At 36.5% G+C, this 17484-nt stretch overlaps 1 protein-coding gene across 4 annotated transcripts; it reads right to left on the reverse strand.

Moving 5' to 3' along the window:
• Positions 1–7144: 7144 nt before the first annotated feature.
• Positions 7145–17194, reverse strand: LOC142624669 (acylamino-acid-releasing enzyme-like). Of its 4 annotated transcripts, none has more exons than XM_075798337.1 (18): positions 17007–17194; positions 15808–15983; positions 15406–15715; positions 14931–15152; positions 14609–14827; positions 14413–14481; positions 13668–13806; positions 12945–13096; positions 12736–12818; positions 12523–12644; positions 12360–12438; positions 11008–11185; positions 9498–9558; positions 9214–9336; positions 8573–8770; positions 8009–8077; positions 7731–7807; positions 7145–7605 (listed from the first exon to the last, which is right to left on the reverse strand). In XM_075798337.1, exons 1-18 carry the CDS (start codon positions 17156–17158, stop codon positions 7542–7544), a joined length of 2493 nt encoding a protein of 830 aa, XP_075654452.1. In that variant the 5' UTR covers positions 17159–17194; the 3' UTR covers positions 7145–7541. The 4 variants fall into 4 exon arrangements, with proteins under 4 accessions (XP_075654452.1, XP_075654451.1, XP_075654450.1 ...); XM_075798336.1 differs by having other exon boundaries at positions 14413–14487; positions 15406–15711; positions 15807–15983; XM_075798335.1 differs by having other exon boundaries at positions 14413–14487; positions 17007–17193.
• Positions 17195–17484: the final 290 nt, after the last annotated feature.

Genomic DNA, 17484 nt, shown 5'->3' on the forward strand with positions numbered 1-17484 from the left:
CTCCTTGTTGAGGGTACAAAGGGCATCCTTATATTGATCTTGTTCATTAGTCAGCATTCCGTTGCGCTTCTTAAGACAAATGATTACCCCCTCCTCAACGACGCACTTGTCTTGGAGTGCCTTTATGCGCACCAATGCCTGAAAATAGAACACAACCGTCAGCTGACGAATAAACAATAAAGTAAAATTACCTAGGAGGAGAACATACCTTGGAAAGATAAAAAAAACCTAACGCTCCCAGGTCCTCCGTCTCTTGCTCGGCACAAGGATCCATGTCCATCTTCTTGATGATTGATTCAACCATCTCGATAACATATCCTTTATGCCTAAGAAGACGGCGGTTTCCCTAGGTGATGGGGCCTAACGACGTCATTAAGCCTTTGCCAGTTCCATGGCTCGGCTTGGGAGGCGACAGGTTCTTGGGCTGCTTCTCCCCAGGAGTGACTGATGCTTTCTTAGAAGGACGGTCGTCCTTCTCATCAACCTTGCTTTTAGGAGCTCCCTTCCCGACGACCTTAGGGGCTGACGAGGACGCCCCTTCTCCTTCTTCTTTTTCTCCTCCTCCTTTTTCCGCGCTGCGGCTGCCCTTACCAACGCTCTCTTTTTGGCCACCTCCATTTCTGTGAAAGACAAAGGACAAGTTATTTACAACGATGACAATAAAACGACGAAAATAAACAAGTAAAACAAGGAATCACACCGACAAAAATAACTGTTCAATCTACGCGTTGCCGGCGTCGGCTCTAGACCACCACAATTGGCGTGTAAGGTATCAAGAGTGATCAGGTCCCTGCACTTCAGTTCCGCGAATGAAATCTCGAGAACCCGACATATAAAAGCCTCCTGCTCTTCAGTTATGTGCGAACAAATACTAGCTGAAAAAGGAGAACGACAATGTTAAATACTTCACAAATAAACAAGGTAGAAGAAAACAAAATGACGACACTAAACCTGAGTCTTTGACAATACCCCAGGTATTGTTGAGGCCATGAGGCATTGTAACCCACTCCTCTGGATGGCATACCCAATCTATCCCCTGGACGAAGAAATACCTACCCTTCCAATTTCTATTGGAGTTGGGCATGTCTGACACCAACCTAAGGACTTTTTCCTCGCAGTAAAGTGGTATATCCCCTAAGACGAGACGATGTGTTGGGATCAGTAGCTCCAAAAGAACTCAAGTGTAAGCTGACTGTTCCCGCTGCTAAGATGATCCCACAAAATCTCAACTTCAATAAATATCCTCCATGTATTAGGAGCGATCTGGCTGACGGATAGTCCTAGGAAGTTAGCTAGCTGACGGTGTAATGCCGTCAAAGGCAATCTCAGTCCGGCCGCGAACATGGCAACATGCTGAAGTTTGCGGTCCTTCCCTAGTAGCACTTTTCAGACTTCTCGGGAAGACGAATTGGGATATGGTTTGAAATTTGAAAACGGTCCTGTAGATTCTTAAAAATATCGGTCGTCATTGTCGGCTTGAAATCGTTTACAGTCTACATTTTAGGGAGAATAAAGGGAGGAGTGTGACCATCACCGGGGGTTCTTGAGCTTCCTTCCTCAAGAGCTCTCTCATCACCCTCACCCTCATCCCCGTCATTTTCTCCCGCGTACTCTTCATCCTCTCCCCCCTCATCATCATCATCATCACCCTCTACTTCCTCACCTTCCTCTCTAACATGACTCTCCACTTTGTCGTCAGGAGAATAGGCAGACGACTCTCTCTCTAACAACCAAGAAAAGCCCTCCTCGGGCTCATGACCTGACTGGAAGATTTCGACATAGCCCGCTCCCTCACGGACTGACGACTGTTCACTCGTCGCTTCTCTAGACATCTACTCGCCTACAAGCAACGGAGTAATCTAAGAACCTATTTGACGGGTCTCTATAGAAGCGCCAACTAAACTACAAGAGCCAAAGTAAAAAGAAGAAAGAAAGCGAAGGGAAAAAGGACTTACAGGATAAAGTGACGGCTTTGGAGATGACGACGGCAAAGTGACAGATGACAGCTCTCTTTCTCTTAGCGTTTGCAAGGGTGAAATAAGGACAAATGTGAGGGAGAGATGAGGTATTTATAGGACAAAGATACACGGGAAACGAAGCGACGTTTTTGTTTAGAAGCGAGGCCAACCAACCTACGCCATGTGTCCTAAGTATTAAATGATGGCTACTCGAGGAACCATTAATGAACGCGCCTTTTTTTTTTCTGAGCAAATGAAAAGCTACGAATCAAACTCCATAACCCGTCAGCTATAGCCGACGGAGCCATGGAATAGAGGGCAACTGATAAGGGTAATTCCAAAAAAAAAAAAAATTTAAGGCTCTTGTACATTAGATAAAGCCGACGGTCTGAAGAAGCTCATCAGCCGTACTACACATTAAGTGAAGAAGAAGACGTCCTCGAGGCCAACGACTTCAATCTTAGCCTGACGACTCCACTTCCAGACAAACGGCATTTGGGACTTGACGAACTAGAACAAGATTGGGAAGCTAACGAGAGTAAGCTGACGGGGACAAAGAAGCCCTTGACGGACCCAGCCGACGGTCTGAAGAAGCTCATCAGCCATACTACACATTAAGTGAAGAAGAAGACGTCCTCGAGGCCAACGACTTCAATCTTAGCCTGACGACTCCACTTCCAGACAAACGGCATTTGGGACTTGACGAACTAGAACAAGATTGGGAAGCTAACAAGAGTAAGCTGACGGGGACAAAGAAGCCCTTGACGGACCCAACACGGATTTGATTGGACTCCACGAATGAGTATATATGGAAACATCTTGTGCCCCATGAATAAACCTAATCAAGAGGATCTCTACAAGGAAAGAATTCCTTAAGATACGCGCATTAATAAGGATCTTCCCCACAAGGAAAGACCCTCTCTGCCAAGGAATGAATGTCAACTCTACACTACTATAAAAACCTCAAAGCCCTCACAAACCAAAGTACACATAATTCACCCTAACTCTAGCACTCTAGAGTTGTGAAAGTTCTCTAACTTGACCTTTAGAGTGTATTTGGCCGGTACCACACCGGTACTCTTCATATGGTCTTCATCTTTTGTGTTGTGCAGGTTTTTATCTAGAGCACGTGAGGATCGTGTGGCTTACTGACGATTATCGGCATCATCAGTCAGGTCGGTGTGTGAGGTGGTACCGGAGCAGTGCTATTGCCGAGATGGATGAGTGGTCACAGCTGAGCTTTGGAAAGAGTGTGTGCTGAGAGTGAGGCATGTGAGGAGTGAGAGCAGGGTGTAAAATGGTTTTAAGGTAAAATAACTGTGTAAATGATTTTACAGGTGAAGGGGGTCTTTTTACAGTCAACGCGTAAAATAATTTTCATTTGACCATATTTTCCATAGGTACCAAACACACACAAGTGTGTAAAATAATTTTCTAAAAATGTTTTCACCCGAAACAAACGCAACCTAAATATGTATTTTTGCTTTCTTTTACCTCTTTCTCCTCTCAAAACATAAAAAACATAAAATAATAAAAGAAAACAAGATCAAAAGATAAAGGTTTGTAAAAATTAAGAACAAACAGTCATACCATCCCAGAGGAGAAACAATCGATGTTGGAACCAAGGATGATGTATCAGCTGTGAAGAAAGTTTGATGTGCTCTACATTCTCTTTGAAATTCAGTTCCAGCTCCCCTCCCGTTTAAACCCCTCCATTTTTCTCCAGTTTTTATTTTGAAGAATGACACTTGGCAAGCAAATGATCCAACGGTTAAAAATAAAAGCAACTCAATCTCATCTTCTTTGTCTCTAATCTATCCTTCTCTTTTTTCTGCAACATCACCAACGACAGTATGAGAGAAGGTCAATAGTTAAGAAAAGCCAATCCTCTTCTCACAACATCACCGCCAGAGCATGAGAAAAGTTTATCCCACCACAAATTCTGTACCAGCACATACCCAAAAAATAATCACGAATAGACTGAATCAATTTTGCCCTCCTTAAGGTCACCAATGCCACAAACGAGAACGAGAATTTTCAAATCTCATTGCACACACTAAGAGAGAGAGAGAGAGAGAGAGAAGAGTTGATAATAAATAATAATAATGTGGTAACGACACTGTGAAGCCCAAAAGCCCATTACTTTCAATTTGAATATGTATAAAATTCCATACAAAGGGCCTCTATGTTCTATTGCTTACAATGAGCAGAAGGAAGAAAACAAAGAAATAGATCCGAGAGAGATTGAGTTCAATTTAGCAGTACCTGCATCCCCACTTTACCCTTTTTGTATTACTAAATTACTCAACTACTTCAGTTTTATATTTAGTTTGGTTGTTCTGGGCTATGAAAGTTCAAAGACCGGTGGTTTAACGGAAAGTGAAAATGATAATTTTTTTGCTAATGTTTGTTTATAAGGAATTTGTTTTTGCTAGAGATATTCTTGACAGAAGCATTCACGGTGGTGGTAATGTTTGTTCATAATTTTTACAAAATCCTCACATTTTGATCTTGTATTTTCTTATTCTTTTATGTTTGGAAAGGAGAGAGGCATAAAAGCGAACAAAAATACATATTTAGCCCAATTTTTAACAGAAGTGGGTAATAAAATCCTAACTGAGTTAATCTCAGGTGGGTAAAATGGCAAATTTTAAACTACGGATAGACAATTTAAATTTCGGCTAAATCACAAGTGAGTAAGACAAGTAACATGTAATTGGCCTTTTATTTTATGCAATACACTCGTATTAATTGATAGTAAAACTTTGATTCTTACTTCTTAAGAGCAACAGTTATTATTTATTTATTATCCTAATAGTCTTTTGGCAATGCCTTCGATCAACCTTGTTTCCAAAAAGTTTGTTATCAAATCAAATGAAGTGATGTGTCATGTTGAGTTCTAAATACTACATGAGTTCTTTCACTTTTATTTATATTTTTCTTTCTCTAAATCTTTTTTATTTAACCATTAATAAATTATATAAATTAATAAACTAAGGATGTCAAGTTAGATTTGCTTGGCAACTTTTCATTTCTTCACTAACAAAAGCTTTGCTCTTTTTTTATTTATTTTTTATATATCATAAAGTTTACATAAGTTTTTTTTTTTTAAAGAAAGTTTCAACCTATCACATCTGTTCCTAATGATAGCTCTTTATCATCAGACCAAGATACCAATCAGTTTTTGATGTAGATGATGATTGCATCACAGATCTCTTATACAACTACCAAAGACTTTACCAATTGAATTAACTAGAACCCACTAATATTTTTTTTTTAAGAGAGTTTCAACTTATTGAGTTCACTCTTGATAATAACTCTTTAACATCATACCAAAATACCAATCAGTTTTTAGTGTAGGCGATGATTGAATCGCAAATCTCTTATACAACCATAAAAAACTTTACCAATTGAGCTAACTGGAACCCATTAATACTTCTTTTTTAAAAAGTTTCAACATATTGCGTTCGCGATGATAACTCTTTACCATCAGACCAAGACACCAATTGATTTTTTGTGTAGGCGGAGATTAAACCCCAGATCTTTTATTCAACTATCAAAGACTTTACCAGTTAACCTAACTAGAATTCACAATAGTTTGCCCTTGGTTGTTCTGTTTGTATTTTTTTTTTTTTTTAAATCTCATTTTTCACAATTTTGTAATTTATTAAATAAGGCCTTTATTACAAAATAACATAGAAGAGTTAACATAAAAGGCTTATCAAGAGCCCCAACAACCCTTTTGGGGAAAGCAAAGGCAATACAGCCCCAAAATTAAACTCTAGACCCCATTTAACAAGAAGATTGGGTCACTCTATTACCATCTACAAATTCAATGGAACAAAATACTACTCTCAAGATGCATCATCCCAGATTTTCGCATGTCCTTCACAAACTATCATGCATCCACCCCTATTAAGTTTTTTGCTAATCTACTTCTCAAAGGAAGAGCTCCTACCGCAACTCTCCACAAGAGCACCTTCAACCTCATGCATTTTCCCACTCCTCAACTTGTTCCCTAGTCTCCTATTGCAATTACTGAGTTTATGCTCTTGATCTACCCTGTTAGGCAGACTGCACCCAAAAAAAAAACCTGAGTTTCTCCCATCCACACTACCGTCATATGTTGAGGATCTGGGTATAGGAATTTTCTTGATACCGTCTATAGTTTGTTCTTCAAAAAAGTGTTCTAGCTTTTGATCAGCTCAGACTCCACCTCTCCATGTTAATAAGATTAGCCACTACCAATGTAATATACAGTGAGACTAGAAACCCAGTAGCCAAGGAATCTACGGATCTTGCCAAGCATATACATTATACCTCCTGCCCACCAAATAACACTTACCTTTGTTAATGATACTTCTGCAACTTTCTAATCCATGCCACATGCTTGATGCTAATCTGAGTCTATATCTCTTCAACACAATCTTCTGCATTACCAAAGTTAGATTTCAAAATTTTCACACAATCCGTCACGCCCAATTACTGTCATCCATTCCAGCCTATATTTGAAAGCATTGCCATATTGATATCTTTAAAATCTTATAAATCCTAACCCACCAATATGCCACGGTTGACGCAGCTCACTCCACACTTTTTTGACCAAATATCTCTAGCTCTTTTTATTAGGATTCCACCAAAACTTCCTAACTAAAAGCATCCATCTCCTCAAAAATTTTTACAAGGGCATGGCCAATGCTACAAACCTGATGAGAATAGGTCTCTCTGCCCACGTTAGACCTGGACTGCTCCAACTTCTCAGCTTTGTTATATATTCTTGATGGCAAACTGTTGAAGATTACTTGCCTATTATATGGATATCATATATGAAGGAGCATTACTATTGAAATGTGTCAATAAGATGTGACCATTTATCTATTTTAACATGCTGCATGTTATAGGCCACCAAACCTGCTCCAGATCACCAAGAAAAATAACCCATGCTCCATCATAACTAACTTTGATACACGGGACCGAAATGCAACATTGACATGAACACAATTTTGGAGATGCAATGTCAAAAATGAATCGTCTCCATGGGAGACACAAAAGTGGCACATATGATAATTGAATTTGCTGCCATGTACATGCCTTAGTCAAACAATTCTTGCGGGTCAAATTTTAGCATTCACATAAGGGATCTGCAAACTTCCTAAAACCAATAAATAAATAAAAAAAGCTTAAAATGAAGCAAACAATAATGGCTTAAGAAAGATAAAGTTATTTGTTTTGAGAAGTAAATACAAGATTTTACAACATGAAGTTACAGCCTTTTTTTTTAATTATTTGTAAGTCACAATTGCATCCAATGGGTCTTGAACCAAATATCTCACACTCCACCTAGAATTTATAAGAGTAGGAGAAGGAGATGCCAATTGAGTTAGAGCTCATTGGCAAACATAAAGTTTTTATTTAGAATGAATGCTTTTACATCAAGGACTAGGGCAAGGAGAATGACCACTAAGACCAAGGTGAAGAATTTGATTATAAGTGAATTTGATACCCTTTCAAGTCTCTACCACAATCAATACTTCCCATTTAGACATAAAAGCCATAGGCTCAACAACGGGTGGCAATGCCTGCTCATTTACAATACTTTCTGAACCAAACTCCAATATTAAGAAAGCTTTCAAAGTCAGATTGTGGCCTGCAATTAAAGGGGAAAAAGGGAGGATATATCAGACAACAATACATTGTCCAACATCAGCTTTGAGATTAACTGTGTTGACTAGGATGTAGGAGACTAGGAGTGCATGTAGGGCTAATTATTACCTTCCAATTTCATGTACGTCATTGGGAAACACAATAACTTTAACCTCACCACCTTTCTCTCTCAGTGCCCGTGCATACTGCATATTTCAAATATCAACATCATTTAAATATGGTAGCAAGAGAAGCAGACCATTCCCCCACTGTTTGTCTGTTTTTGTTTTCATTGCATCCTAAGATAGTGATTAATTGAGCACTAGTAGTAGTTGGAAAAGCATAAAACTGAAATAAAAATTTCAGCAATATACTTCATCATTTAAAAGAGGAAAAGAATGTCTTACTTGCAATCCATTAGAAACTGGAACACGGAGATCCTGAGCACCTAAAAGAAAAAGGGTTGGCGTTTTGACCTGCAGATATCATTAAAGTAATTAGTACCACATTTATTTCCATAGCAACCTACTAAAATTATTTGAAGATACACTCTAAAAGGAAACTAGATGCAACTTTTACGGTTCCTGATTGAAGACTTGATATAACAATAAGTTTGACCCCCTATGATGTGAAAATAATTTACTAGAAGCTTCTCATGTTGAAAAGAAAAAGGTCGTATCTCCTGCTTTGATATCAAGGAACTTTAGATTTCTCAATTTATTTGTTTTAAGTTATTCTATCAACATTCAGCTTCAAATGATGACAATAAAAATACAGCTTGCAGGATTTATTTCTGCACCTAGCAGAGCTGACATTTGAGGTTGGAGAAGGCTTTGTTGCATTGATTTTATTTATTTATTTATTTATTTTCAGTCAGTAGAATTATTTTTACATTCTAATATGCTTTTATGAAAATCAGCAATTAAACTTCTGAATACATTGATTAAAAATCAAGCCTCCTTTAAGCATACCTTTGAGAGGTGTGAAATAGGAGACTTGCTGTGAAAGAGTGTTAAGTAATCAGCTGAAGGTGCTTCCGAAAAGATATCTTTCCCCTTGCTTCCACAGGCCTCCACGTAGCACCAATCAGGGATATCTGTTGTACCAACCATCAATGCAAGGTTACAAACAGGATTCCTCACAGCAGCAGCAACAAACTTATCTGGTGCCTGCAGCATTAGAAAACAAATATGATCCGATTCTTAAGTGAGCCCCTGTTCATTTGAGAATTCAAATATTAATGTGTATCATTAATCATAACGTCCACTTTACCAAGTATTTGCATGCAGTGCACCATAAATTAAACAGAGAGAAATGATAAAAATGTGACACACAAGACCACCAGTCCATGTATGACAAGTAGCCCACTTATAAGTTTGACTTGCACTAATCTCTCAACTATCTAATCCATAATGGAAGATATTTCTTTGTGCAAAACCACTAGCTGGTAGTAGATATCTTAACAATAAAATGCTAGACTCAAAAAAAAAAAAACTTGGAAGGCAAAAGGGATATAGGAGGAAAGATTGAGAGATAAATTAAATTACCAACAAAAAAAAAAAAGAAAAAAAAGAGGGGCAGTAAAAATATACAAATTTCATAATTAAAGCACCTGGCCAATCAAGTGGGTTGTCAGAAAGCCCCCATGGGAACCACCAAGCACTGTAATTTTTGATGGACTGGCGAGTCCCTTGTCAATGACATGATCTATAGCTGTGAGTACATCATTTACATCCTGTGCATAATATAGATTAAAAAATAGGGTTTATATGAGATTCCCAACTAGTATAGCAAAGCAAGAATTCAAATACCATTTTTAAAATTAAAAAGATTAAAAAAAAAAAAAAAAAAAAATGACCATAGCAGGTGTAACAAAACTAGATACATAATAAGTACCTGTTGCCCAACTTTCCCTGGAAGAGATTGTAATGCTTCTTCGCCAAAACCTAGTGAACCTCTGAGATAAATTACCATGTTAGAAGACGCTAGAAAGATAATCAGCCATTTGTTGAAGTAAGTAATATTGGTATTCAAAAGAGGCTTCAAGAATGTGATCCTTAAAATCCTAAAGGACCCAAACAAATATTAAAGATTCTGTAAAATCAAGTAGCATGCAAATAGCAATTGGCATACCACTTCCTCTTAAACCATGAATAATTGAAAGCAAATAACACGTGAGAGACATTTTTCATTTCCCAAAAGGATGAGAAAAAAAAACTTTAATTGATATAACAAAAAGATTCGCATCTTAAATCAAGATCTAGGACATAAGATAGAATCTTGAGGCCAAAGAAACTATGGTTTTTAATCTCAAGTTTTACAAACAAAGACCTTTTCCGAATGTTGTTTGCGAATGCTATAGAAATCACTCCAAAATTCCAAATTTCTTAAGAATATTATTTTACAGTCAAATCCGCTCGACCTTTTGATGCACAGTGAATCAATCTATACCTCTCTTTCCTTGAAGGCAGATAGCCAAATAATTGGGTTACCAAAGCAATTTAGGTTTACACCTAAAGGCAAAATCAAGGAGAGGTCTCCAAGAAAGGGTTAAATTCATTTCTCATGAAATTTCAGAGACAAAAGGTGAATGCAATACACAGTGATCAATTAAGGGCATTGAAAATTTTAAACTAACATTACTATTTTGGTCCTCCAACTATTAGGTGAAGTTCAATTTAGTCATTAAACTTTCAAAATCAGGTCAATTTCATCCTTGCTTCTTCTCTCTGTTTACGTTTTAACATATTTAATAATTAAAATGGACGATTTAAAATTTTAAACTTTCGATATTAACCTTTTAATATATATTTTATTTGCTACAACAATTAATTCTGTTAACATTAGAACACGGAAGCTCCAAGGATGAAATTGATGTGATTTTGAAAGTCAAAAGGATTAAATTGACACAATTAACAGTTGAGGGACTAAAATGACACAATTAGTAGTTGAGCGACCAAATTGAATTTTACCTAATAGTTGAAGGACCAAGTTAGTAATTTAACCAATTTTTTATTAAGTATCGAAATGTTGGTCCCCTTTAAGGTTCAAATATTCATTCCTGTATTCCATTTTGTTCCAAATTCTTAAATATTGAGAATCCCTTCCATTCATTTAGGTATCAGAATCGGGTTCCACTATTGTCTTATCAAGCAACAGCACCTCAACAGTGAGGGAACTTCATCTTGGAAAAGAAAAGGCTTTGTCTTCAGTGGGATTTTTTTTTGGGGGTGGGGGGAGGGAGATGAGAAAGAAAAAGGGCCCTCATAATCAACCAAATTCTGGTGGATCATGGAATATGATGGTTGACCACAACATCTATTGATCATTGAGCACAAGTATTCTGATGCTGATTTAAATTATTTATAAAAAAAAAAATCTGATAATACTCATAATAATAGTGTACCTATAGTTGACAATCAATAAACTGAATCCAATTGAAGAAAAAAATGCCGAGGACTTTGAAAAGCTTGTCAACGAGACAGAATGCGGACCTCCATGAAGAATTACAATTAAAGGATCACAGGCATCACTTTTCTTAGAGCTTGAAGATACAAATATAGCTTCAAAAGGTTTGCTAGCACCTGAAATGAATTAAAAACACATAGGCTATAAATATTAATGCTCTTTAACACAAGAATATTATGATTACAATTACAATATCACACAGTTCCTAGTAAAGGGCAAGAGAACTACAAAATATATTTCCCTTTAAAAATTTTGTTTATTTAAAGTAAAAATAACCCCATTAAATGTTTCGTTCCGATAAACAGCTAAATCAAACATTTGTCTCGGTTAGGCATATCATTAAAATACCCAGACCTTCTAATATACATAATCACTTCTATTTTGAAAGAAAAGAGTCCAGTCTTGCTTACAAAGATCAATGCAATCTCAAATTTTTTCCATCAATAAGTACTGTTTCCTTAAATATGGTTCACGAATGTGGCAAATTTATCATTATCATATTCCTTCTATTTAATATAAGTTTTTGAGTGGTAAGTTATGCACCTAGTGGGTCGAAAACCAACAACCTCACCCTCCATCCCCATATTATGGAAAGACGAAGCCCATTTGAGCTAGAGCTCATTGACTCCTATTTAATTTATGCTAATGAAAATCTCATTTACTGATGCACGTTGCATCAGCTATAATTACTTCTTAATCACATTCATTTGGATATATACTTGCCAAAAAGTTGGCTTAAAAGAAGCTAGTTCTATATTCTTCCCTTTCTTCCAGAACTGAACGTGATCCTTGTGAAGTGACAAATTTTTTTTATTTAAAATGAAATCATAAGTATGCAATAAACAACAAATTGATACTTTTAGAGGTTCCATTAATTACTAAAATAGCTTGCAATAGTTGACTTCCCTCAAGCAGCCACTAATGGAAAAATGAAATCCATCCTAGCTTTTATCACCAAAAAACTCCACTTACATTGATTAAAAAAAAAACCAATGAAAATCTAAATATGGACTAACTTAAGATTTTAGGGGAGTGGGGATTGGAAGAGGTCTTTTTCAAAACTCATTAACTTATTTTGTGGCTATTGTTCTTGTCACCCAAAGCATGTTGAACACTAATGAAAAAAGGAAATATTATAATATGCTCAATAGAATTGTAAGCATTAGACCACTGTAACAATGCCCAATAATAGCAATTAAGCTGAAGAGATGAGTTTGACTGATATTGAAAATATCCATATTCAATGTGGATGACCAAGTTTGAGAAAGATATCAAATTGGCTTTCCATACCTTTTGTCAAGCAATCAGAAACATCCTTTACTGGTATCTCCATTATACTGAACTGAAGAGATGAGAGCAAAGATCTAACCTGAAGCAATAAGAGAATTGTTAGCAAGACAATCTCTATATGCAAAAATGATTCATATAATATAAACAAGAAAATTAAGTACACCTTCTCAGAGCATTTGAATATGGAGCTTGATACGTCTAACCAATTCCAAGCAGCAGCTTTAGTTTTTTTCTCAACAATACAACCATACTTGATTTGAGGAACATTAACTGGACCGCTAGACACTTCAAACAGTAAAACACAACATAAATTTTATGCCAATTTTATAAACTATTATAGGTCAGGATATGGATAAAAATCATCATTAGATGTTACCAGCAACAATATTATCCCCATCCAATGTAAGGACATTCCATGAAAACTTGGACTCAGCAGGGCTGATACGTAATACTTCCATACTGTAATTTGACAGATGATATCATGAGTTGATTGGAGAAATCACAATACAATGTCTGACTACTTGAGGAGAAAAAAATAAGTAAAAATGAAAAGGTATGTAGCCAGCTGCCAGCCATTACAGTTACCTCAACACATTCACAGAAAGTATTACTTGACTGCTTCTCCAGAAAGAAGATATGATCATAGTGCATCCATCAGAAAGCCAAGGATTGCTAAGGAAACTTGAACAGTAAAGCCCCGGCAAGTGACCATTCTCAGCACTCATCACAACAGGGATCTTCAAAAGATTATATTGATAAAATAGTTTTCAGTTTCATGAAAATTATAGGAAAAGGAACTCACATAGTCCTAATTCTATAATTACATTCTAAATAAATCTTTAATTGTATTTAATTATTGAAGATGAAAGAAGGAAGTTGTATTAAATGATTTACAAAATTGTCATCTGCAAAATCTCAAACTGACCAGAAAAGTTGCACGCATATTCCAAATTGGGGAGTTTCTAAACCAATCTAGATTAAGTTTTCAAATATCACCTTAGTCCTAGGCTCTTAGCTGAATCTACCATATAATTCAGCTCATTTGGAACAATCATATAATTTACCTCGGTCTTACTACACATTTCCATTTAGCACTCAAAGCGCATGATAGCCACATAAAATGTATCATATAGGACACTTCTAGTATATATATGTAACATAGCATCTATAGACCAAAATCTTATCCAGTCAAAAGCAGCTGAGCTCAAAGAAAAACCATAATTTGAGTTCTATAATTACAGAGCTTGAGAATACAGAAGTTTGCATCCTTGAGATGCAAGTTCCTTAACAAAGAATTTAAGCACTCACTACATCAACAATTTTGGCAGAAGACCACAGCGTCACATCAGTTGACCAATCAATTCTGTGAAGTGAATCTGTTGCAGAATGGGCTCCAGAATCCACAGAGCTTCTTGCACTTAAAAACACAAGGCACTTTCCATCTGGGCTGGAGAAAGAAAAATAATTCGAATACAATCATCAGGCTCTGAAGCTGTTCCTCATAGCATATTTAGTAGATACATGGTTATTATGAAGGATACAGGGAAAACATTGATCATTAAGTGATCAACAAGGCATGCTTTTCCATTAGTATTCAGCAAACAACAATCTTTTCTTCTTCCCCCCACCCCCTCTGACTAGTAAATAGTGGGAGAGGGGGGGGGGGTGTTAACACCACTGGGCAACTTGAACCCCACAGATGACAATCTTACTCTGCTTTTTACAAGCACTTTATAATGGAATCAAGAACAAAAGAAAACTGTCACCAAGAGAGAAAGATTAAAATGTCAATCTCCTTCTTGCCCATTTAAAAAAGGTCAAGATGATGACTAGAAAACTACTTTAAAATAATAAGGAGGAGAAGAACTTAAATGCAATAGCAGTAAACTGTTCACCAGACTCTTGTTTCATCTTGCCCTAAAAATATCTTGGAGGCCCTATAGGTATGTTCCACAGTTTCTCCAAACTCAAAAAAACACTCCACATCAGAAACTTGATTGGGTAAAGAAAAAAAGTTGATACCCCAACCACGTATGCAATATTAGTAGCATACCTGAACCTTGGAAAGAAGGCACTGCTTATTTGTTGAGTAAGATTAAACACAGGCACATCTTCAGTTGAGCTATCTCTGGGATGGTACAAGAAATTCATAAGTATTTTTATACATGCAATAGACCTCAAGCATGTAACAATTCACATGGAAAAAAAATGCAATAAAAAAGATCATTTTACAAAAGAGGGTAACCCACTTGAGTTCAAGTTCATTGGCTTCAGACTTATAAATTGGTGCTTTAACTGCATATAATGCACAAGGCCTGTTATAGCAGTACTTTATACCAAGCTTTCTCGTATCTGATGACCACCCAACAAAAACCAAATATTGATGCATGTCTTTAGTTGATGGAGCCCACACAACTTGGCCAATGCTCAAAGACTTCTTAATTCCTTTTACAGCCTGTACCTCTCCACTGTACAACACAGGTAAGTTTAGATTAAGGTTCTTCCATTTATAGAAAAGCTCCAATAGACTTACCATAGTGTTGATTAAAATTTTTAAGAAATGATACCAACCTGTTGATATTGATGACAAAAAGTGCAGGCTGCCTTTTTCCTGCATAGGTTTCCCCCCATTCCTCCTCCCAATCCCCTTGTCCTTTCCAGCTACTGCAGTCCTTATCAGTGGAACCACCTTTCTTGTAGCCAAGATCATTAAATGTGGGCTTGGAGGGAGATGGCTCCTCAGCAACATAAGCAATGAGAGTTTCATCAGAATTCCAGGAAATTCCCTCAAACCTATACCATTAAGAGTCTAAGTCCACGAGGATGATATAGAATAGCTATAACTATATAGGAACTACAACAATTACAACCATCACTACCAGTACAACTGCTGCTGCTACTAGTACATCTACAAGCAATATTAATACTTACAATTAAAAAACTTTTACTGCTAATGTTACACACAAACAAGTCAATTACAAACCAGGTTAACATCAAATGCAAAATAAAGTCATCCCCAAAAAACTAGATTCATACTATTAGTTACCATCCATCAGTATATACTGAGCCATGAACAGATTGGGGAATGTGGAACTCCTTTTCCAACTGAGATGAACCCCAAATTTCAATCTGAGATGGAGACTCGCTTTCTGGATTTCGAACAACAAATAGCTTTGAACCTGATGGTGATGGAATAATTGTAGCCACTCCCGTCATCTCAACAGGAAATGGGGACCAACGAAAGTTTACAGAACTGTTATTGTCCTTGAATATATGAGCAGATAGAATAGACTTCCTCCTCTTGTTCGCCAAAAGATTTGTTTGGCTAATTGAAAACATTGCTTGAGAACCGATCCCTGCAGCAAAAGTTTTACGCAAAGAGATTATTGTCAGAAAGGAGCAGACATTAAAGAAGGGGAAATAAAACTATAAGCATGAGCAGTCATACCATCGTCAGACTTAAAACTCCAAGCCTTGTCAATGCTGGGAATACTAGTGAACTCTTGAAGTAACTTAGACTGCGAAGCATATTCTTCCTCGGTGGTTGTATCTAATCCCAGCGGCATTTCCTTTATTGGGACAGCTTTAGAATCTCCCATGGCTAAAGAAGCTGAAAATATTTTACTAAACATTGAATGGCAAAGAAGATCAATAAACAGGATAAGAGCAACAAAAATAATAGCAAAGGTGAGAGAAACTATAAGAACATGGTAAGGTTCTTAAAGTCAACAGAAAGTTATCAACCTACAAGTTCCAAGGAGTAGTGCCACAAAGATACAGTATTGTTTTGATCACACCAAATTCTTTAGGGGCTTACACCACTGGATTTCAAAACCAGACTTATATCAGCACTAGCAAATGAGTACTGTGCAGCCGGCTGCAGTGTACGTACATTTCAACACTTCATATGAACCAACTGACTCAGTGATTCTACCCTATGTTTCAACTCTATGTTTCACCAGAATTCATTTCAGTCCTTTAACTTTGTTTTCGTTCATTTCAGTCCTCCAAATTTCAAGTTTATTCTTCATTTTTTTTTTTTTGATAAGTTTCAAGTTTATTCAATTAAGTTCTCATTATCAACTTTTGTTAAATGTTGCGGTTAATTGTCCAAATTTTTTTAATTTTTTCCATCAAAATTTTTAAATTAAAAAAAATAAAATCTAATTAATGATTGAAATATATTTCTCAGAAATTTTTTTTTTTAATAAAAAAAGAATTAACGAAAATTGACGAAGTCGCCTAATTGAAACTTAGGAAACTGAAATAAACTCGGGTAAAAGTTAGAAGGTGAGTTTTGCATTAGCCTTATTTTTGCTAATCCTGACTAGTGGGGTTTCTTAGAGCTTTTTAATGACAACAACAACAACACACTTTGACAGGCTTTAACAATAGAGCTGTTATTATAATACCCAAAACCCAACAATCCCAGCTACGCTAAAGCCAATCCATTAATCCACAACTAAAAAGTGGACAAACCAAGAGACAATTCACAAACTAGTTCAATCATTCAACACAACATGTGATGAGAGTACAAGATTCCTCCAAAACAAAACAAAGAATTCATAGATAGTGATAATCAACAAAAAGCATGTCGTTAAAAAACACAAATGCAGATAAGAGAGAAGAGAGAAGAGAGAAGAAAACCTTGAGAGAGAGATGGAAGTGGAAGTGGTTCTCAGAGTCAAGAGCGTGGAGCGATGAGATAAAGTAGTAGAAGGAAGGAATCGAGAGCGAAGCAAGTGGCAATTAGCGCACCGATTCGAGGTGGTAATGATATCTACTCCTACCCTGCCCATTCGGAGCTCCGCACATGATGACTTTTTTATTCTATTCTATTCTAGGCCACCTGCCAAACTCTTCAATTTGGGCGGGTTCGGATCACAAACTTGAGTTTTTTTTTTTTTTTTTTAACATTTTCTTTTCATTATCTTTACATTTTCTCAACCAACCAAAAAAAAAAATCTTTACATTTCAAAATTTTGTATTTTGGCTTTTCTTATTTCATTTTATTTTTATATTGATCCGTACTATAATATTTTTTTTTTCTTGCAATAATGAAGCTTTTTTATATAATTAAAAATTTTATATAAAATATAAAGGGAAGAGAATCTAGGCCTATCTC

This window comes from Castanea sativa, chromosome 2 (genome assembly GCF_040712315.1).
Source record: "Castanea sativa cultivar Marrone di Chiusa Pesio chromosome 2, ASM4071231v1".
In the NCBI taxonomy this organism is placed as follows: Eukaryota; Viridiplantae; Streptophyta; class Magnoliopsida; order Fagales; family Fagaceae; genus Castanea; species Castanea sativa.

What these genes read in the sequence shown, in the direction of transcription:
- LOC142624669 (XM_075798335.1), bottom strand. Translation starts at nt 17,158, where the DNA reads ATGGGCAGGGTAGGAGTAGATATCATTACCACCTCGAATCGGTGCGCT. An exon ending in GCCAATGAACTTGAACTCAA is followed by an intron (nt 14,488 to 14,608) that starts GTGGGTTACCCT and finishes GTACCATCCCAG; the next exon opens with AGATAGCTCAACTGAAGATG. An exon ending in CAGGGAAAGTTGGGCAACAG is followed by an intron (nt 9,337 to 9,497) that starts GTACTTATTATG and finishes TATTATGCACAG; the next exon opens with GATGTAAATGATGTACTCAC.